The 22,327-nt window shown below is 33.2% G+C and overlaps 1 protein-coding gene across 4 annotated transcripts in view; it reads left to right on the forward strand.

The window, feature by feature from the left end:
* Window positions 1–22,327, forward strand: part of ZNF638 (zinc finger protein 638) — a 71,635-nt gene that overhangs the window by 36,197 nt on the left and 13,111 nt on the right. For all 4 annotated transcript variants that reach the window (XM_012731547.1, XM_012731543.1, XM_012731544.1 and 1 more), the window contains exons 9-19: window positions 3,249–3,307; window positions 3,509–3,561; window positions 7,895–7,945; window positions 9,753–9,824; window positions 10,463–10,552; window positions 10,820–10,888; window positions 11,321–11,361; window positions 15,811–15,939; window positions 17,251–17,292; window positions 17,736–17,870; window positions 19,674–19,799. In XM_012731547.1, the coding sequence (XP_012587001.1) occupies window positions 3,249–3,307; window positions 3,509–3,561; window positions 7,895–7,945; window positions 9,753–9,824; window positions 10,463–10,552; window positions 10,820–10,888; window positions 11,321–11,361; window positions 15,811–15,939; window positions 17,251–17,292; window positions 17,736–17,870; window positions 19,674–19,799 (867 nt within the window). The remainder of the gene's footprint in view (window positions 1–3,248; window positions 3,308–3,508; window positions 3,562–7,894; window positions 7,946–9,752; window positions 9,825–10,462; window positions 10,553–10,819; window positions 10,889–11,320; window positions 11,362–15,810; window positions 15,940–17,250; window positions 17,293–17,735; window positions 17,871–19,673; window positions 19,800–22,327) is intronic.

Raw genomic sequence — 22,327 nt, forward strand, 5'->3', positions numbered from 1 at the left:
CTGAAACAGTACCCTGGCTACCAGGAAGCCCTGTGGTTTCCTATAGTTTTTGATTACACCCTGTGGGCACAGGTTAGGAGGAGGAAAGGATGCCCCCAGTCTTTTGAAACTTAATGTTAAAAGTGCCCTGCAGAAAATGTGGAACAGACTATGTTGTCACAATGAACCATGGTGTCTTCCTGACTTACTGCTTGTCAGTATTTCATTCCTTTACTAAGGATTTCTGACTTTCCTCCTTGCTGAGAAGTTGATTCTCACTAATTCATTCCCATTCTAGATGTGTCTGCTCCCTCTTGGTGTTTATTCTCAGAATTCCTGAGGGAAGTAGTGATTCAGGAATCTGTCTTAGCTCTTTTACACATTTTTGACTTTAGGAAACTTGAATGCTTCTTATTGGGATTTCAATGGAAGTTGAATTGTATTTGTATTGATGTTTTTACAACAGTAATATTTTCTAAAAGCTTGCCTTTATCGCCATTTATTGATTTCTTTAGTGTTTTTAGCAAGTTTTAAGTATTTTTTTTTCATGTACATTTTGGAGGGTGTGTTAAGTTTGTATTTAATTTATATTTACTAGTATATATCATAATTATTTGCATTGTTATTAGAGAAAGTATTTTTATTTTTTCCTTTTGTTTTCTAATTAACCACACTCGAGTAGCCTATCATCCTAATTTACACCTGTTACATGCCACTGTCCTAATTTGGGAATAATGAGTTAATTAATATGGTAAGCCTAGTTACTAATTTTATCATTTAGAATTTCTTTCACTTTCAAATAACACCTTCACCAGTTTTTCATTAAAGAGTGAGAGGCTTACTGATTTCATAACAAGAAATCTGCAGGTAGGTGGCCCGTGACTGGTGCAGCAACTGCATAATATCTTCAGAAGCACAATCTTATTTTTCAGCTCTATCGTGTTTATTAACATTCTTGGGCCATGTTTTCATTCGCAGTTTAATGTGGTTGCTGTACCATCTCTTGTCATTTCTATCTTCCAAGCAGAAAGGGAGGAATAAAAATTGAGAACATCATAGATTTTTATTTTTTTCCCTCCTGAATAATGAGTTCCCTAGCAACTTTCATTTACATTTGATTTACCAATACAGTCACCTCTAGTTGCAGATGATAAAAAGAAACAGAAATTTGAATGCATAATTTAAGAATTTAAATTTTATCCTGAAAGCAGTTAAATATTATTCAAGGTTTTGAACCTTAGTGTGATGTAATAAAATGGATAGGTTGAAAATACTCATTTGGAAGTTACCTGCAGAATATATCTGTCAGGCAAATGATAAGCTTAGGAGATTGACTGAATGAGAAAAGAAAAAAGGCCACTGAAGTCCAGTTAGGAAACTGATCTAGTCAGCCAGCCTGTTAGGATAATAGTAATTGTTTTGGTCGGGTTAATAAACCTGAGAGTAGAAAGGAGAATTAAACAGTGAGAATGACAAGAGAATTGTTAACTCTGCTGAAGAACTATTTTCTTTAGTTCTGAAAAACACTCTGGGAAAGTAGGTGAATTAGGATATATTAGGCTACTCGAGTATTTTAAACAAATGTAAATGATTCTTGTGTATACCATTTAGATAAGGTTGATAATGCAGGCTACATAAGCCTGAGAGTATTACCGTGTTTGCTGTACTGACTTTCATGGTAATGAACAGGGAAAAATAGTAGCCCTGGAAACTAAAAGCATGCCATCCACCTGTCAAAGACAGTAGTGTTTTTCATGTGAATATAGTTTGGATGGTACTGAGGAGCCACTTTAGAAGATGAACTCGTGACTTCTGTTGGGAGAAGAGCAGGCCAGTGGATTGACTGGAGGGTGTACACTACGGACCTCTGGTCGTTGTGGGTTCTTCAGATTGGCAATAGAGTCTTTTTTGGCCTGTTACCACAGGGGTAACAAGTTACCTGCCAGAACAGGATAGAAGCCCAAACTAGGAAAAAGAAGGGCTGTGTTAACACTTTCTTGGTCCAAATCTTAATTTTGGCCTGAGCAGTCAAACTTTAGAAACTTTTCTACCTGCATTTGATGTTTCATGTTAGGACAACTTTCTGTGACTCACAGAACATTTTCTCCATTTTGCTGCTGCTTGTCTGTTACAGAAGAGGTTAAAAAATAAAATGGAAAAAAAAAATCACATATCCCTGTATTAAACCTTGAAGGGTTAAAATATGGGTTTGTATAACTCTGACAGGAACTCAGTTTTATCTTATCATTCTTTATCTGCCAGCGTAGACCTTAATTATAAAAAAGATTGAGTTGCTGCTCTCTTTACCACCACTCTAATATTCAGGCAAAGTATTCTTTTTTCCAGTGCACATATGTCCATAGTCACAAAATTTTTCTTAAAGAGGTAGGATCCCTTTGTGTAGAAAATACTGTCATCGGGTTTCTAAAAATGAAACACTTGCAGCTATTAATAGTGCTGCAGCTAAATACCTATAAAAACAAACAGCAACCCCCTCTCCCCACAAAAATAGATTAAAAATAATTCAATTTATTGTTTATCAGCAAGTTTCACAAAATAGATCAAAGAGGATTGTATGGAAATGAAAAATTTCCATTGGGAAATTTTGGGAACAGCACTATTTACAATAGATAGGTAAACAATCCTATCCAATCAATAGATAATTGATCAAGAAGATGATACTGAGTATACCTTTGAAGGAGATGAGCCAGCAGTCTGGATTGAGAGTATTCTTAAAAGGGACAGCAACTGCAAAAGACTTGAGATCCACACCTATATAACTTGTTTGAGGAGCATAAAGTGTGGTTGGGATTGGAAATAGAGAAATATTGGAAGAGCTATGTAGTTTGGGGTCAAGAGAGGTTGAAACATGTAAACTCTTATAGACCATTGTAAGTATTGGCCTTTTTTCTTGATGAAGAGGTTTTCGGTCTAGGAATGGTAAAATTAACATGGTGGCTTTACTTTAAGAGTAGAGTTGGAGTAGGTAAAGAAACAAGTACTGAGTCAGAAAGGCTTTTATGAACTTACTGTAGTAGGCAAATAAAAGATATGGTTGTAGATTGGACAAGGGTGATACCTAATATATTCTAGTGCTTTTGAAGTAATGATTTGAAAAGATAGTGAGATGCAAAAGTATGATCACAGGTTTAAATGGAAAAAATATAAGCAATTATATTTTTACTGTGTTTTTATTGTATTTATGCTTGTATTTCCTAAATTATAGTTCTAGAAGGAACTAAATTTTCATACATATTTTTCCTTCATAGAACAAAGAAGTAAAGAAAAAGATATCAGATTCAAAGAAAGCATCTGCTGCTACTTTAAAGTAAGTCCATGATTTCATATGTGAAAATAAATGTGTATATATCAAATTTTTAAACTGCTTTTTATTTTTATTACCCTCTGTTTTAAACTGGATATTGTTCACATTAAATTATTTAAACTGTTTTAGACTTCAGTTTTAATCTGTAGGCTTTTTAGATCTTGAGATTTCAGCCTTTACTAAATTTTTCCTTATTTTAAATAGAAAAGATACAGAGGCTTCCAAAGCTGTTGAAACTGTGACTTCAGCTTCTGCTAGTAAGTTATTACTTTTAATACTTCTCTAAATGAGTATATTTTGTCAGTTTACGGAAAATTTCTTGCCCGATGATGCTAGGGAAACATGCATTATTCTTTAGTAGAAGGCACTAAGGTTGCCTCCTGTATTAAGCTAGTGGTTAATGCCTGATAATATGGAATCACTTCTATAATAAATGTAACTACCCAATGAGATAATGTATATAAATAGTTGTTCAAGTTAATTTTGCAGTACTTTCCTTTCTGTTGTTCACTTTCAGTAAACCATAGGACAAAACATATAGGTATGTTAAGGTTTTATTTGTTTGGTTTCTCTTGGTTTTAAAAATCTGCTCAGAATTAAAAAGTAAACAGAAGAAGTTAAACAAACAGATGTTACTAGACTTGTGTGCTAAAAGTTGCTTCTTTTACATCCTGAAAAAACACTTCAGGTCTTAACTATGACTCTAGCTAAACGAAGTTTGCACACAATTTTAATAAAGTGGGTCATCTTTTTTTTTTTTTTTTCAGTTTAGGATTGAAAGGTGGAAGAAGTTATAGCTAGAGCATGTACTTCTGAGAGTAGTAAAAATAAATAGCTTGATAGTTAAGGATACATAGAAAAGCTAAAGTAAAATAGACATAAGATATTCTGAATTTAAGTTATGTTTTGATGTTCTAGATTTTTATTCTGAAACTGATATATAAGTTAATGGAAAATTGGGTTGTATAAAATCTTTTGTTGTAATATTTAGTTTTATAGTTACTGAGGTAATTGGAAATCAGTAGAGGTGAGTAGGGGTAGCATCTTAATACAGTCAAGTTTGGTTTTAAGTGTGAATGTGTGAAAGCATAATTACATAGAGACAAAATATTTGTGTCCATTAGCATGAAGATATAATAAGGTAAAGAGAATTGAAGAATCAGTTTAATACAAAGCCTTGAAAGTCATGCTGGGAAGTTTTTTAATTTGACCCCATTGATTATACATCTAAAATTGCATATGTGAAAGTTAATTCCTGGAACATGTTTTTGGATCAGATAAAGTTTAGATACGTGTTACAGCTTTTTATCTTCCCTACCCCCATAAAAATTCACAAAACACTCACTTTGTGAATTTCTGGAAGAAAAAAAAAACCTTCCCTTTGTTTATCCCATGTTGCCTAAGCCTGGTCAAGGTGGGTCACATTATTTTTGTGTAAGATCTAGTAATAACTGATACAAACTGTGAGATTACCACAAAGAATAAAGTGGTTTAGGATTCTCATTTAGATTGGCTAAATGGAGAGATTGAAAAATTCTATTGAGAAAACATAGTTGGGATTCATTTGTGGTGATTAGTACCTGGTATAAAAGATGAATTAAAATAAGGGATGGGAAAAATTCAATTGTATTATATAGAATTTTTTATTGACTAGAATATAAGAGCTGAAAGCATAAATTTAAAATTTCAAGGATTTTACTAGCAGAGTGTCCTAATGTTGACTAAGATAGGAAAATTAAAATGCAATGATTTCTTTGAATTTGGGAATACCATGAACTTAGATTTTAGTGTAGCTAAATTTCACTCTATCTATTGGTGATAACCTTTAATCACTGAGTAAAGTATAAGACTAAATTTTAATCTTTGCTTTTTCTGTCATTGTTCCTTTCAATGGTTTCCCTACATGTTTATTTTCTTTGATTATCACACTTTTCTTTTATGGTTGGCTTAAAGGCAATAATTTATGTATACATTCATACCCTCTACCCCTTCAAGTTTACTACTCTCTTCTATCATCTGACAATGCAGAGTCCTAGATATAGAAATCCATTGGTAATTCCTTAACCCTTTCTTCTGTCACATCCATTCAAACTTAGGCAACATCTTCTTTTTATCCATTTAGTTGATGAAATTATTTCTTTATTGAATTTACCTCATACTACCTTAATGAGTCACATCCACAACTTAATTCTGACTCATTTAAATTTTTGAAGATAACCTCTTGATTGGTGTTTTTTTATTCTATTCTCTATTATTCACACAGTTGCTCTGACATCTCTTTAAAGCAGATCTGATTATTTCATTCCTAGTGACCCGTTGGACTAAGCCCAGATTCTTCAGCATTGCTTCCTTTAGCCCCAGTTTACTTTTTCAGTTTCTTGTCACTCTCTGTGTTCCTTCTACTCAGAACAGTTTATTTCCTAGTTTTGCTGTCATATCTCAGTATTTATGCTAGCCATTTGTAATCATCTGACTTCTGGTTTACTTTACTTAAGACTCCTTTTGGGGTTGCTGGTTTGGAAAAATCCTGACTTTAGCCTTTAAGACTCATTTGAGGGAAAATCTCATTGTGATACTTTCCCTGAGTCGCCTGGGCAGTTAGGAATAATTCTGTGTAAATCACTTAGTTTTATACAAGTCAATCTCTTATTTTTTTGACTAGTTTAGGAAATGTTTGTAGCTCTATTTTTATGTTCTTTATATCTAGTGAAATATAAGGATTAGTGAATTAATATTTGTAGGAGGAAGCATACAGCAATATTTCAAACCAAGTTTTGTTGTTGTCCCTGAAGTGAACCAGAAAAATTTCCTATATCAGCTATGTCCCCAGTAAAATTACAACTAGTTCTTCCTACATGTGAGTTCCAGCACATCTTTATGGAAGTAATAAGATGTTCTGTTTCTACTCATAATATTAAAACAACTTTCTCTAAAATGGGATGGAGAAAAGGAAATAAGAAAACAGGCGGATACTGATAACAAATACTGACAGACACTGCACACCTATTAGAATGGCTAAAATAAGAAAATTGTATTACCAAATGCTGCTGAGGATATGGAAAAACTTGTCTATGGCTGGTGGAAACTAAAATGGTTTGGTTGTTCTGGAAAAGAGTATGAACGTTTTTTTTTTTTAATTAAAAAATAGTTTATTTTTACATCATTTTGTGCATTTTCCCATCTCAGTTGTAATCCCCTTGGGCTTCCCAACACCAAATCACCCATGTGCCATCACCAAAGTCCAGTGCATTTCCCTCCCCCCACTGAGAGTATGAAAGTTTTTAAATGAAACAAAACATGTTCTTGCCACAAGGCCCAGGAATTAGGCTCTTGGGCATTTATACCAGGGCATTTATACCAGGGGAAAATACTCATTTACAAAAACTTGTAAATGAGTATTTACTCTGCTTTATTGATAATAGCCCAAACCAAATTGATAATAGCCAATCCAAATATCTTTTTGTGGGTAGATAGTTAAATTGATAAATATGCATAGCACAGAATATGACTCAACATATATAGGTACAAATTATTTGTATATGTGACGACTTAGTTGGATTACAAAGGAATTATGCAAAGTGGAAAAAGTCAATATAAAAAGATAGTTTCATTTTGTGTAGCTTTCTTGAAATAATAAAATAGAGATTAGATTAGTGGTTGCCAGAGGTTGTAGAAAGAAAAGGAAGGTGCTATTAATTAAATGGGTAGCAGGAAACACCCTTGTGATGGAACTGTTCTGTATTTGGTGGTAGTTATACTAATTTACCTCTGTGTGGTAAAATTTCATAGAAATACAGAATGATAGCACATGAAATTGGGGAATTTTTGATGTTGGCAGATCATATTGTCAATTTCCCATTTGTGGTAGTGCAATTATATGTCGTTAGGGAAATCTGTGCTAAGGGTATGTTGCCTTACTTCCTATTTTTTTCTTACACCTTTTGTCCATTTACATTATCTCAAAAGTTAGATGTTTTAAAATGCTAATAAAATATTAAAACTATGGAACATTTCTACTTGTAAATATTGGAATAAATTTTCTAAGTGAAAGTTTAGCATATAGTTTTGGGAAACACATTAAATAAATGATGTGCTATGTGCAAGAAAGGGAGTCATATCAGAAACGCAAAGCCTGAATCTGTTAATTCAGACTACCATATTCAATAGAGAAAAATAAATTCTGAGAAGGATATTATTCTTAAAGTAGATGTCTCCTTTTTTAATGTCATAGTATTTGTATATACATACTTTTATTTATATATATACAAACAAAAAATCTGGGATTAGATTATCAATAACTTCTGACATTTTGTGTGCGTGTGTGTGGAATTATGGAGACCCCACTTATATACTATTGATGGGAATTATAATTGGTACAAGCCTTAGGAGGATAATTTAATAATATTTACTGAAAATTTAAAATCTCTGTCTTTTGTATGAGCAAATCCATAAATTTACCTATAGTTGTACTTCTGTGATCCATGCAGAAATGAGTATAGAGATTTTCTTGTGTCTTTTCAAAATCATTGCAGGTTATCTGCAATGACACTGTTCTGTAATTTGTTAATGATATGTTTCTTGCTGTTTTAGACAAAACTGGACAGACCAAGACAACTGTAACCAAACTGAATAAATCTTCAGGTATATTCTTATTAAGATTCTAAACTATAAATTATTTTCAAAATAGTCTTGGATTTCATGTGTTACAGAACCTGCTCTGTGTTTTTCAGTCCTTAAAATGAGAGTTACCTAGAAATTTTGACACGAGATTTAGTAGATAACGATCATTCTTGGTAGTAATTATCAAAAGAATCTAATATAAATGGGATATCATTTCTCATGATGAGTATTAGAGCTATTTTTCTCATGTATTAAGGTCTTCCCTTTGTTTACTTTCTTTTATAAAGTAATCTAAGTAACAAATGTTACAGCAAATTTATGTTCTCTTAGCAGCTTGTTTTTTTTCCTGAGCTGTAGAGGTTTTTAAAATTACTGATTTTTCCGCTTTCCTTTAAATTTATCCTCTACTTTCCCTTCCATTTCTGTTAAATGTTGGTTAATTCAGGGTCATTTTTTAAAGTGAATAAAGATCAGTGTTTTAAATTATACTACCTGTGATACTAGAATAGAAAGGAAGCAGCTTTGCATTGGCAGAATTTTAGTGAGAGATCTAGACTGTTGCTATAGTTATTTCTTAGAAGCAGTAATCTGAGGGGGGGGGCGGCGATTAGAGTTGACCAGAATTAATTCACCTTTTAAGATGCACTTTATTTAGCAAACACTTTGATTTTACATTGATACTATGTTTATGGGAGTCACTAAAACCCCTTATTAGAAATTAATTCTAGTTATTTTTATTTTTTTCATATGCTCCTGATACCTAGCAAAGTGAATTGACTTGTGGTAGTAACTACAGCTAGTGAAAGAAATATCTTAATGGCGCTAGATTACTGAGACAAAAATTAGGAGTAAGGATTGATATTGCTTTTTCTGAGCAGAGTAGAGGTTTGTCTTTGGCTAGGTAAAAGGTAAATTTGTAAAACTATTTCAGTAGATTTTTTTTTTTTGTCTTCAATCAATAATACCTTTACTTGTATGATCACTTTTCAAAAATGTGACCATTTCTCCCACTGGTCTTAATAGCAGTCTCCAACCTTTTTATAAACAGCGAAATGTACATAGAAATCAATGCCCAAGACTTTACAATGTACTGGAATTTAACTTGGATCTTCTGACATCTCATCCTGGGTTTTTCTTCTTACTATTGATACCTTGAATAGTTATGAATCCTAATTTTCTGAATTAAATTTCCTGTTGCTCTCTGAATGGAAAGGATTTTGACTCTCTGGTGATCTTTTCAGTGACACTTCGTTGATCACACTCTTTATATTTGTAAACATCATCATCTTGGAAAATAAGCAGCAGTAGTCAATGCACATGTATCAAGAAAGGGTCAGTCAATTTAAATAGTCCTATTAAGATAGGGTTCACTGGTAACAAGTGTGATAACACTCAGTATAACTAGTAATGAGTCAGTCTTTATGTAGCTTGATGATACAGACGTTCTTCAGTCAAGTGAGAACAAAGAAAGTATGAGGTGGGAAGCACTAAGTATAACTGATTTTGGAACTACTGAAAGCACTGCCAGATTGTTTTGATGTCGTCTTAGTTAATAATTTTATTGTAATTGGTCTACCCATTTAGAATTTGTTAAACTTACCTGAATGCTATTTTTAAGTACCTTGGCAGGGAGGTGATTTCTTATTTTTCTTCCTGAAAAAATTATCACTGCTATATTTATAAAATGGCCTATACCTCCAATGATGATAATATTTTTATGTTTTGAATAAAGTATAGTTTGTGACTTTTTATGATTTTTCTTGGAGGGGGAAGGGAATTGTTAATAGAAGTGATTACACCAGTATTGACTATGACTTTTGTGATTTAGGAAAGTCAGCAGGTTCTGTAAAATCTGTGGTAACAGTAGCTGCTAAAGGTAGTAAAGCTTCAATCAAAACAGGTGAGAAATACTATGGGGAAGAAGAGGTTTTAATGGTTGGTCTCATTAATATTTAATTCTTAATTAAGTTTATCCTCATCTGCCTTTAAGATTTATATGTTTTAAATTATATACTTTTTAGTATTTAACAACGCCCTTAAAAGCTTAGTATTATTTCTTTGGCATTTAAAATCTGATGCATACGAACTTTTAGTTTTTGGTATTTTGGTCTTTGATAGTAACATTCTTGTGTAGGAAACATTTTGATAAACTCAGATTTGTACTTAAAGAAAATTATTCCTTTCCATGTTCTAAGATTGCATTTCCCCCACTTTTAAATAACTATAGCATGCTGAAACTTAAATCATTATCTTATTGAAGTTTTCTCAATAGGCTGGTTTTAAAGAACTTTGCAGAAATTATAAAAAATCTTGTACATGATTTGCCTCTGTCACTTGAGAGGGTTAAACTTACAACTCATTAATGACCACTAACAAAATTACTGCCTTTTAATTTCATTGGTAAAATATTGCAAATCAATAGAAATAATAATAAATGGAAAAGAACTGCTTTTATAATCAAATTGAACTCCTTATTTACTAGTCTGCTTAGTGATTGAACAGATTCCTAAAATAATGTTTCAATTCTACTTTTTAAAGCAAAGTCTGGTGGAAAGAAGTCTTTGGAAGTCAAAAAGGCTGGCATTGTCAAAAACAAAGACACCAATAAAATTATGACACTTATTCAAGGTGAGCTTGAAATGCTATCATCTAATGGTTTTCCTTCACACGCTCTTGATAATTTTCTAGATTCAAGGTATATTTTGAAATCAGTGTCTTAAAAATCCTCAAAGGAATTGTTTCTTTTTTCAAAGTGAAACTTACATTAGTTTTGACTTAAAGCAAATCAGCATAAGGAGACTTGAAATGGAGAACTAAAATAAAGTTTGTTAGATTCATTAGTTTAATTATATTATTGTGATTTTCTGTACCATTAAAATTGCCTATTTCATACAGGAAACTCTGAAATAAAGACCAGAGTGGAAGGCAAAGTCATTGAAAATAATGCTAAAGAAATGATTTCAGGTAGGTAAATAGAAATTTTATTTTTTTCTGGTGTTTGAAGATAGAAAATTAAAATTTTGACAAAATAAGGTCTGTGATTTTGTGTTGTATATATATATATTAGTGTCTGTGAAATTAAGGACATTAAGATTTAGAATTTTATTTTGTTTTTTGGTTATTATGAAGTTTTGTTCTTAGGAGACGTAGAATAGCTGTGTTGTTTAAAAGCCAGTGTTAATAATAAAGAAAAATAATAAAATAGAATACCTGGGGGTTCATGCTGCCTAGGAAAAAAAAAAAGCCAGTGTTAATTCTGTAGCTATTTCCTACTTACATTCTAATCTTTTGTCAGTTGTATATACATTTTCACGTAGCAGTCTTCTACTGTGAAATAATGTGGGATCTTGATTAATAAAATATACTTGCATGAGTTCTTTTGTTTTGTATTCTAAGAAGCTGCTTTGGAGACCACAGAAGATGAACCAGTTAATAAGGTTAGTTTTTTTTTTTTTTTAAAGATTTATTTATTTGTGCATACAGAACTGGGGTACAGGCCAGAGACTCAGGGGTGGCAAAAGACTTCACCAGAGACAGAGTGGGGAGCAGAACGAAGTCCACTGCTGAGGGGAGCAGTGGGCGGGTCAGGAGAGGTCTGCCACACCATGTGGTCACCTCCAGGGCAGACGGGAATTGAACTCATGCGGAAGTGGTTTCAGCTTCTTAGTGCAGTGCTTTAAGCCACTGCGCCACCAGGGAGGACCCAATAAGGTTAGTTTACTTTTTAAAGCTTAAGAGATTTTGACAGAATAATTTTCTTATTATAAACCCACGATTAAAAAACAGTCACAATTTAGCGTGGTACAAAATCCCAGTCATTTATGACTTCTAAAATGTCATTGAGTTAAAAAACTAAATGTTGCAGTGTAAGTCACAAAAATTTAGAACAGGTTAATACATGTAGTTGTTTTTGAAGAATGCTTTTCACTGAAATCATTGTAGGCCAAAATAGGTTTTTGAGTAGGCAGTAGGTTGTCTAAATCAGTAGAATTTTGTGATTTGTTTTCTTTTTTCCCCTGGAGAGGCATATAGGAAGGAGATATGTTAGTATTTACAATACCACTCAATTCTTAGTATATTTTTCAGAGAGCTAGTGATTTTTGTAGTTGTATTTGTTGGGCATAAAGTTAACTTTATTATTTCCTTGTGGTCTTTATAGCAATAAGAATATATTAAAATTCCATTAATTTAGATGTTACTAGCTAAGATCTTGAAGTTGTGCAGGTCATTAAACATAGTTAGTGACTGGTAGAGCCATTAACATTTAATTAACATGTCTTACTTTGGAGTGTATTTTAAAACACCAATATTATATTTTAGATTCATTTAAAAACTTGAGTGAGTCTTTATGAATTGATGTTAAAATGTATGAAAATTACAACTTCTTGCCTTTTTTCCAAAAGAAAAGTCACAAGATGCTGAATTTATTAGGGGATTTCCCTAATGTCCAATATAGGAAAAATTTGTCATTGATGAGTGAGTCATTTTGAAAAACAAACTAGGTCTGAGAAGAAAAGACAGAAATGAAGTATAGACTTTGTAGTGGGGATTGGGTTTTGGGATAATAATCCCCCAAGATAAACTTTTTTTTTTTTAAGATTTATTTATTTATGCATATGGAACTGGGATACAGGCCAGAGGGGCAGGAGTGATGAGAGGATTCACCAGAGACAAAGCAGGGAGCAGAACGGCCAACTGACAAAGTACACTGCTGAGGGGAGCAATGGGCAGGCCAGGAGAGGTCTGCAACGCCATGTGGATCACCTCCAGGATGGGGATCAAACTCATGCGGAAGTGGCTTTAGTTTCTTAGTGCTGTGCTTTAACCTGCTGTACCACCAGGGAGGGCCCAAATAAGCTTTTTTTATGTTGCCTAAAAAGTTGTCATTTTATTCAGTAAGAAAAAAAGATACACACTGATTTGAAGCTTGATAATGTTAGCCTCACAAAGAATGGAAAACCCTATGTGAAAGGAAGGATTTGTCAGAAACAGGCAAACTTGTGTTTTTAAATTATGGTTGAAAAGGACACCTAGAGACCTTAACTTTGATGACAGGGTACCAGTGAAATTCTACACTTGAAAAGAGGAAATTTGCATTTTGCTCTATTTTTAATTTGAAGTTCAGACTGGCCTTCTGAATTGATGCAAATAAAGCAATTTAAATCCTAACATTGCAAATGACACAGCATATATTGAAGTAATTATAAAAGCAGTTAAAATTTAATGTAAATTCTAAAATTTGTTTTGAAGGAAACAGAGGAAATGTGTATCGTACTTAATTTCTAATTTGCCTAATAAAGGATATTCTCTAGAAGAAGTGTAGAAATTAGTAAAACCACTTGGTAGTTTAAAGACTACTTTGGTTTGGTCCTCTCAGAAAGGTGAATTGTTAATAGCTTGTTCATGTTGTTGACAAGTACATTCTGAAAAACCCTTTACAGAGCTAGAAAGGATGAAAAGCAGGTGCTCAAAATAAATTAAGCTGTTTCAAACTGAGAAATTTTAAAAATACAAAATACAGCTCTGATAGTGCTATTCTGATTTCATGTTTTTTGATGGGGAGGAATGGCTAACGTATCAGTTTTGCTTAAAAATTTAGTTTAGTAGAAAATGTTTATACCTTTCATATTTTAATATAGTCTTTTACATGATTTAAAATCTTTTCACTAGTGTTTTTACTGTTTTACCAGTAATGCTCAAATAGGGAATAATCATTTTCAGAGTCAGATTCATTATCAGTATTGAGAACAACTGGGTTTATTTGTATATTTAAAACTTCTGTATTTAGTAATTTAAAAACAATATATTTTTTAATAATGAACAGCTTATAGAAAGTATCTAGAAGAAGATGAGATTTAAATTAAAAGTTTAAATTAAAAAATAGTACCAGTAAAGTGTTAGAAGGGAATCTGACTGATTAGTAGAGATTTTTGATAGTAGAGTAGGAAATACATGTTTCATGGTAATCACAGTTCAGTGTGCTTAAGAAAATAGTTGCAGAGGAAAGCTAGTATAAGTGAGCTATATGTAACTCATATTACATATAAAAGTTACAACTCTTTGTAAGTGACAGTATATTGAAATGGGATAAATTATAAGAATCTGGGAACAAGTACTCATAGTCACACTTTTTGTTATATGCTATTATAGTGTTACAGGGCAAACCAGATAATTTCAAGTGGGTTGTCCTGACCGCGTCCTCACCTGTGCCCTTAAAAGGAGCTTACAATGAGACTGCAGGCACACACAAAGGTTAATAAAGGGTTTATTTACAAAAAAGGGGGAAATGTAGAAATACATAACTCAGGGAGAAGGAGAAAGAGAAAGATATATTTGTGAATATGTTCTACCAGTTCCACTGAACTGGAACCCCAGTAGCTCATTGAAAATTGGTGAAGAACCACATGCCACAAGGCCCACATGTCTGGTTGAACACCACACCTGGCTGCTTTACTTCACCCTCAATTCCCAGCAATCCTCTTTGGTGGTGAGGACATTATGGGATTTGTAGTCTGTGTGTCTTGGATATCTTTGTTCTGGGGTAGGGTTAGGATCTATAAAACCTGTTTGTTGAGTTTGTTCAGGGGTCCTTTCCTCCCAGGAATAGTATATATATTATGTATAGGTAAATAAATATAAAATCCAAATAAGAAATTACACATCTCCCAGTTTTGATTTGAGTGAGTATAATTATTAAGTATATAGAATTTTAATACTTTCCAGATATTGTGTGGAAAATGCCAGATTCAATCATATAAACATTTTAAACATTTATGAAATTAATGTTAGTGTCTGACCAAAGGAAACCAGGAACCTAACCTTATGTCAAGGGAGGCGCAAGCCAAACAGGGCTGCTGCAGCTGAAGAGCTTGCTATAAGTTGATGGTCTTTTCTGGCAGGGAACCACAGAAACTGGTGTTCTGAAGTAGGTCCCAAAGAGCTGGGGCAAAAGGAGATAACACATCAGGAGAATGGCTACCATTGTCGGCCTCCCCATGTGTGTCTCACACGTGTCTCTTCCAAATGTCGCTACTTAACTCTCCTCCACATATCTTCTTCCATGTTCCCTCAAAGCCCTGGGTGCAAATCGAAGCCAGAGACCCCAAAAGTCCACCTGTCTTCTACATTACAGGGTTTCACCTGGCTGTCAGCTCTACCCCTTATTTCCAGTAGTAAATCCAAGTTGACTATGTGTAATGTGGGGGTGTGGAAAATTATATCAACCCTAACATTAACATAAAAAAATGGAAAATTTGTGTATGATTGGAAACCAGAGGATTCACATTAACATCAGCTGTAAAAAATAAACATTCTGTAAAAAATTTGGAATGCCAGAAAGAGATGATTTGTTTTTAGAGTTACAGCTATAAACAAACATGGATGATTTCTACTTCATTAGCCTTGAAACACGGTAAAATGTTCCTCCTTACTTAACACCTAGGTATGTAAAACCAAGATGTCTAGTTTTACATACAATTTTACAGTAAAAACAACAAAATGAAAAATAATTCACAATAATTGTACATTTTGTTTGTTCTTTAATTTCTCATTTTATTGTTAACTATTTACTAAATAAATAAATGTCTGCTACATACATGGTAGATACTGCTTTAGGTGTAGTGATGAATTTAAAAAAAATGATTTTCCTTAATGTCGTTTAGCAGAATGTCCCCTGTCATTTCTCTATTTAGCATTGCCTTATGAGTTCAGCCATTTCTTATTTGTTGTCTGTGATTGAAATATTCTGAGTCTGTTGCTTTCACCTTTCTGAGGAGTGTATTTTTCCATCAATATTTATTAAACTAGTTAACTCATTTGACTCTTTAGTGTTAAGTCCATTCTAAAAAAGGTAACTCACTTTGTTTTCATAATTTCTCTTTCAAAAGGCATTTATAGAAATAAATAGAAAATCCGCAGATTCTATGGTAAACTTTTATACATGCTTCCCAATATCAATGGATGGAAACCAACTCTCAATAAGTATGACGTCAGAAAACATGAACATAGAAGATGAGGTAAGTAATGGACTTACCAACATTTTTACTCAGATATTACTAGATTTTTAAAATTAGCTTTTCTTTAGTCAGTTGTTTTCTTCTTCAAGTCACTTGTTTTCTCTCAGATACTGAGAAAACTGCTTCCCATCACTACTAGCTGCCATCTTATCCTTTTTCTCATATATGCTGGGATGGAAAAAAAACGTTAGAAAACTATCTCTGGAGAACACACTTTTTTCTTTTTCTTTTTTTTTTTTTTAAAGATTTATTTATTTGTGCATACAGAACCAGGGTACAGGCCAGAGGCTCAGGGGCGGTGAGAGGCTTCACCAGAGACAGAGCGGGAACAGAACAGGCAGATCGATGAAGTACACTGCTGAGGGGAGCAGTGGGCGGGTCAGGAGAGGTCTGCCACTCCAGGGCAGGCGGGAATCGAACTCATGCGGAAGCGGCTTTAGATTCTCAGTGCTGTACTTTAACCCGCTGCGCCACCAGGGAGGGCCGAACACACTTTTTATCTTACTACCACCTGTTATCTAAATTAGAATCCCAGTTTATTGTTAATTTTTTCCTCTAATTTGGACCTTCAGTGACTAGGTCTTCTTGTTTCAACTCCTATACATTTCTGGAGTTTGTTCCTTCTTTTTTCCATTTCCATTGCATCTTAAACGCTTTAAAATTTATGCTTAGTTCACTTTACATCTCCTTTCAGTTTTGTCTTAAGCAAAACCTGTCTCCATAGCCATGAAATTTACATAAAATACAGACCTGTTCAGATTTAACTCTTTAGAAAGCCCTTATTGTTTCTGTTTGCCTACAAATATTTATTGTCAGCTAAGACACATGAGACTGTTATTAGGATCTATAGAGGAAGGTGGGGATGTGTGTGACTTCAAAAGGCTTTCCCATTGAAAATCACTTTAATGATATACAGTTTCTGCGTTTTACATATGTTAGTAGTGTCAGATAACAAAGTTCTAAGAATCACAGTCTAATAAGATGTTTGTTTTTTGTAACTGTAAGTCTTCTGTTAGTTGACCTTTTTATCTCTTGTCTTGTTACTCTTGGTCTCTCTAATTCCACAGTTCAAAATTGCCATCTATGTAATATTATTTGTTAGAGGAAGAGGAAGAATTAAGTGAATGGGTAAGTGGGAGTTAGGTAAATTGTTAAGGAAAAGTAGAAGATATTTGGAAAGAACAAAACTGCTGACTCATTTTGTAAAGTAGTGCTTAAAGCTTATTTATATAGGTCACTTTATTATAAATCTTAATTACTTATATGGATGAGGAAGAACTTACATCTTCAACCTTTATTTTGGTTCTTTAGGAAGCTATATTTGCAACCTTGATTAAAGAAAGTGACCCAGAGGTGAGTTTCATATTTAATTGCTTTTGCACATTTGTTTGTTGACTGTTTTGTTTACCTGTTAGGAATTAAGGAAACCTAAGAACTTTAAAACATTGAGGTGATGATGATGTCAGGTGGGTGGGTCTTCTCTTGGTAAAAATAAGAAATGAAGGGTGATGGTATCTCCTGATGTGGAATATTTTCCAAAGACTGCAGCTATATTAAGTGGCCAAATAGATTAAACTCTATCAAAGGGTATTTTGGGAAAATACTATGTTGATAGAAGGAAGATTGTACTTCCTGTTTAGTATATTGTTTTACTGTTCAGATCTAAAATTAAGATTTTACTACCTTATCTTCATTCACATTTTTTACTCTGTGAGACACTATTATCTGTCTCTGAAATTAGATTACTGGTAACCTGTGTTTTTCTTTTTTTATGATGTCTCAAAAAAAAAATACAGGCAAATATAGATAAAATTTACAGTCAATTTGTACATCTTGATAACTTACCAGAAGATGGACTTCAGTGTGTACTTAGTGTTGGACTTCAGTTTGGAAAAGTGGATCACCACATATTCCTGAGTAATAAAAACAAGGTAAAAAGGTCCCTCCTACTTCAGCTATATGCTCTGTAAAGATACATAATTGAATCCTGTTGTCATCATCTCCAACTTGTACTCCTGAAGTGAAGTAGTTATAAATGATATTCAGCCTCTTAGAGTTACGATAGATTGATATATTTTCTCCTAGACTGTGACAACAGGTTATCTTTCTCAGAACTCCTAGTTGAAAGGGAACATAAAACTTACACAAGAGAGAAAAGTATATAGTACGAAAAACATTATCTTGCTGCTTGACAGACATTAAGTTGCTTTGCACTTTCAGTTTTTATTTGTAAAATCAAAAGTCCAGGTATTTCCTAAACATCCCTTCTATCCATGAAACACTAAAAAAGCTTGTCTAGCTGCTTAATTAAATGGAAACAAACATAAAAGTATCCTTTCTTCTTTATGTAATTGGACCTTTTTTCATAGAAGAAATTGTTAGCTTCCTTAAATTTGCTTTGCCCTCTGTGTTTAATATTTAATTCAGATACATATCCATTAAAGTATAATTTTGCTCTACCGTGTAATACTTAGAAAAGTAGGGCTATCAAAATTGATGTTATATACATTATATAAAGTACTTAATTGACAGACAACTTGCTACTAATTTCTTTAGCGTGCTTCTAACTGGTATTTGGAAGATCAGTGCGGTACTTTAAAAATAATGTGACATAGTATGGAAAGAAGATGATATATATAGATGGCATTGTGAATAAAGAACATTCACTTTAGATATCTTTAATGCTGTTTTTAAAAATACCTACATCTTAAAAAGAAAAATCTTGGAATAGTATCATTTATAGGAGGATTATAGGGAGACCAAAGTGTCCAAAAAAAAAATTAAATAAATAAAGTCAAAACTTACAAACTATAGTTCTGAGACATAAGTCAGGGTAAAGGGAAGGAGATAGGTCAGAATAGGAGAGGGAAGAACACAAGCATCTGTGGTGATGGAGAGTTATGGCAACTGTACCTGAGGGGAGAAATCAAATAGTGTACAAAAATAAACAATGTCGTAAGAAATTTTTTTGAAGTCTTAAAAAAAATACCTTTTTCAATTTTGCCTTGACTTTGTAACATTGGAGGGCTTGTTGTCTCTTTTTTGCTTTGAAATAAGATTAACCTTTCCTTTGATACCATGTTTTAAGTCTGGAAGAAATGTATATTCATAATTCTAAAAAATTAGAGATTTATTTTCATTTCAGTAAAATATATTACTGTTTTTTTTAAATTTTATCATTTTAACCATTTGTAGTATCAGTTTATTGTCATTAATTATACTCACATCATTGTACAGTCATCACTAATATCCATCTCTAGAACTTTTTCATCTTCCTAAACTGAAAAATTCTTTGTCCATTAAACATTAGGTTCCTCATACTCTTAGTCCTTGGCGACCTCCATTCCACCATTACACTTTTTGTGAATTTTACTATTCTTATGCCTCATATTAATGAAATCACACAATACTTGTCATTTTAGGACTTGGTTATTTTTATTAGCATAATGTGTTAGAGCATATGTTAGAATTTCCTTCCTATGAATATTCCTTTTAATAGCTATTCCTGTTAAGACTGAATAACCCTCCATTGTATGCATACACCACATTTTATTTATCTGCTTATTTGTTGCTTCTACCTTTGGCTGTTACGAATAATATGGGGGTATAAATAATCTGTTTGAGTTCCCTTGTTTTCATTTCACTGGGTTTATACTAGAAAGTGAAATTACTAAGTGGTATATAATTAGTATTTTTACTATTTAAAGGAGTTGTTAAAAACTTCTTCCCCAAAGGCAATTCTTCAGCTCGATAGTCGTGAGTCTGCTCATTCAATGTACAGCTTTCTGAAACAAAATCCACAAAACATAGGGGACCATGTCCTGACCTGCACATTATCTCCAAAGGTTGGTTCATCAGAGGTAAGTATCAACTTTTGTGTTTTTTACCAAAAAAGAAATCATAGAAGACATTGTCTGAAGATAAGAAGAGGATCCCTGCAGGGAATTCCAGTTCTGAATTTAGATTATTTTTTTTACTATTCCGTTCTCTCCCCTCCACCCCGCCATGGATTATATAGCAATACAATTTGTCTAAATTGAAGTCATATATTTTATTTAAATTTATTTATAAACTTATTGTATAAATACACAGTTTTTAAAATAGGATTTTAACTTACATAGTACTGCTACTGGTGTGGATAGTTTACCTTTAAATTTTGTAATTTTTGTAATTTTCTTTCTTTTTATTGAGATAAGATTGGTTTACTACACTGTATGATTCAAAGGTATGGGATTACATGCCCCCTATTCCGCCTTACTCTTGGCCCCCTCCACACCTTGCACTACACCTTCCTCCTCTGGTAGCCTTAATTTACAAACAGACTTGCTGTCTATTTTATTTCTCTGTATTCCACATATAAGTAAAACTATTATTGGGCAGGTGAGGGGCATCCTGGCACTCCCAAACATGTACACTCTAAATAGGTTCTTCCATCTACTACATAAAGACAAAACCTACTGAGTGCATAAGACCTTCAGTAGGAAAGAACTTTAATGGAATTAGAAAGAAGCAGAGATAATTAATAGTTTCCAGTTCAACATTCAAAGTTACTCATCCTCTTGTGAGTAAATGCCCAGTCAAACAAAGTTGGCCCAAAGTGAGGCCTCTGAGGCCCCAAAGTTGCCACAAATCTAAGGCAGCTTCTGATAGGGAACCATAGGAAAGGGATAGAAGGGTCCAGGCAAGTCTGGAAGGAAAAGAGCAAAATCAAAATACAAGGAAGCTCCCATGTCTCTTTCAAGTGTCTACTTCCATGTCTTCCAAGTCTGTGATATAAGGCCAAGGCCAAGAAACAAGCATGCTTCATTGCTCCATGTACCTCCTCCAAATCTCCTCTCAGTCCTTTCTCTAGTCCTTTCTAGTTTACCCTCACTGTTCAGCTCCACCCTTTCTTAGGTTGGACAAGGAATCTGGAACCTCACCCTATCTATGGAGATGATACTGTTACAGAACCATCTAGTTATCTCTCTCTCTCCTGACTTAATGCACTCCAGTTCTGTTCATGTTATTAGAATTAGCAGATTGTTGAGAAAGCTGATTCTTACTATACCTTTATGTATTTGTTTCTGAAAAATTTTTGAATTTGTTCATTAACTTTTTAGAATAATATTTAATCTTAATTCACTTAAACCACACTGTTTTAGATACTGGAATACATTGATAAACAGAGGAGGCTATGTCACAGTCCTTACATACTAGAAATAGATTTCATGTACACATATACAGTATGAATGTGTGTTTGTGTATATGTAAATAAATATATGATGTCCTAGTAGATCAAGCTATAAAGGGTAGTAAGTGATGGAGAGAGTATATGTATTTTTGAGTGTTTAGAGATAAGACTTTCTGAGGAGCATATCCAGCATAAAATAAGAGCTTTTTAGAGAAAAGCACAAGAACTAAGCTATTAAGGATACTTTTGGTATCAAAGAATCTCCAAGGAGGATGAACATGGCTAGTGCAGTGAGCAGCAACATTTTATTTTTGTCCTACATCCTTCTTTGAGAACACTTAATGAACTTATAAACTCTAAAGGCTATTGTGTTCTAAAATGGGACTGTGAAGGTGGATTTGGGTGCCTTGGTGGTGGATATGATATAATAATACCACCAGAAGTGGGAGATCCTACTCTTAAAACAGAAATAGTGTTATAAGCCAATGTTAAATCAATTTAAAAAGGCAACGTGACAAAACAATTAGTGTGTTCTTTTACCTGATTTCTTGTATTCCTTATTTCTTTTAATTCTTTTCAAGTTGTAAGGTTTTATCTTTCTGGAAATAACAGATACACTGATTTCGTGGAGATTGTCCTATTGGATTTTTCTCCAGAAAATTTTAAAGAACTTAAAATTGAAACAAAATTTTTTTTTAAAAAAAAGTAGTAGTTCTCTGAAATCTAGGTAGCCGATTTTGTGTACTATTTCACTTTCTTTTATTCATTTTTGAAGAATGAAACAAGTTAACTAATACAGGTATCTGGTGTAGGTTTCTGCTAATACCACGTAAGATATTTTTTCTCTAACCATCTACTCCCATGAATCTGTACACTCTCTGTAGATAGGGTTTATCAGCTATTGTCTTCAATTTCAATTGTATACCACTAGGATATAAACTTGAGTAGCCCACCAGATACCCCAGTATTAAAGGCCTTTTCTCTGGAACTCCAACACCCACATTAGGAATCTTCTCTAGGTACATTATTAAGTTTCTTTAAAGGGGCAGTTCTTGGTTTTTAATCTGATATAATCTAGATAGAGAAAGATAATTTCTGACTGGGAGCACACATGATTACCACCCAAAAGGCCTCCATTAAGTATGTGTAAGCTCAAAGACATTTTTGCTGTTTTGATCCACTAAGTGCCTGGACATGTGCTTGATCTATAGGCAC

Source organism: Condylura cristata, unplaced genomic scaffold (assembly GCF_000260355.1).
Source record: "Condylura cristata isolate star-nosed mole 26May11 unplaced genomic scaffold, ConCri1.0 scaffold00031, whole genome shotgun sequence".
Lineage (NCBI taxonomy): Eukaryota > Metazoa > Chordata > Mammalia > Eulipotyphla > Talpidae > Condylura > Condylura cristata.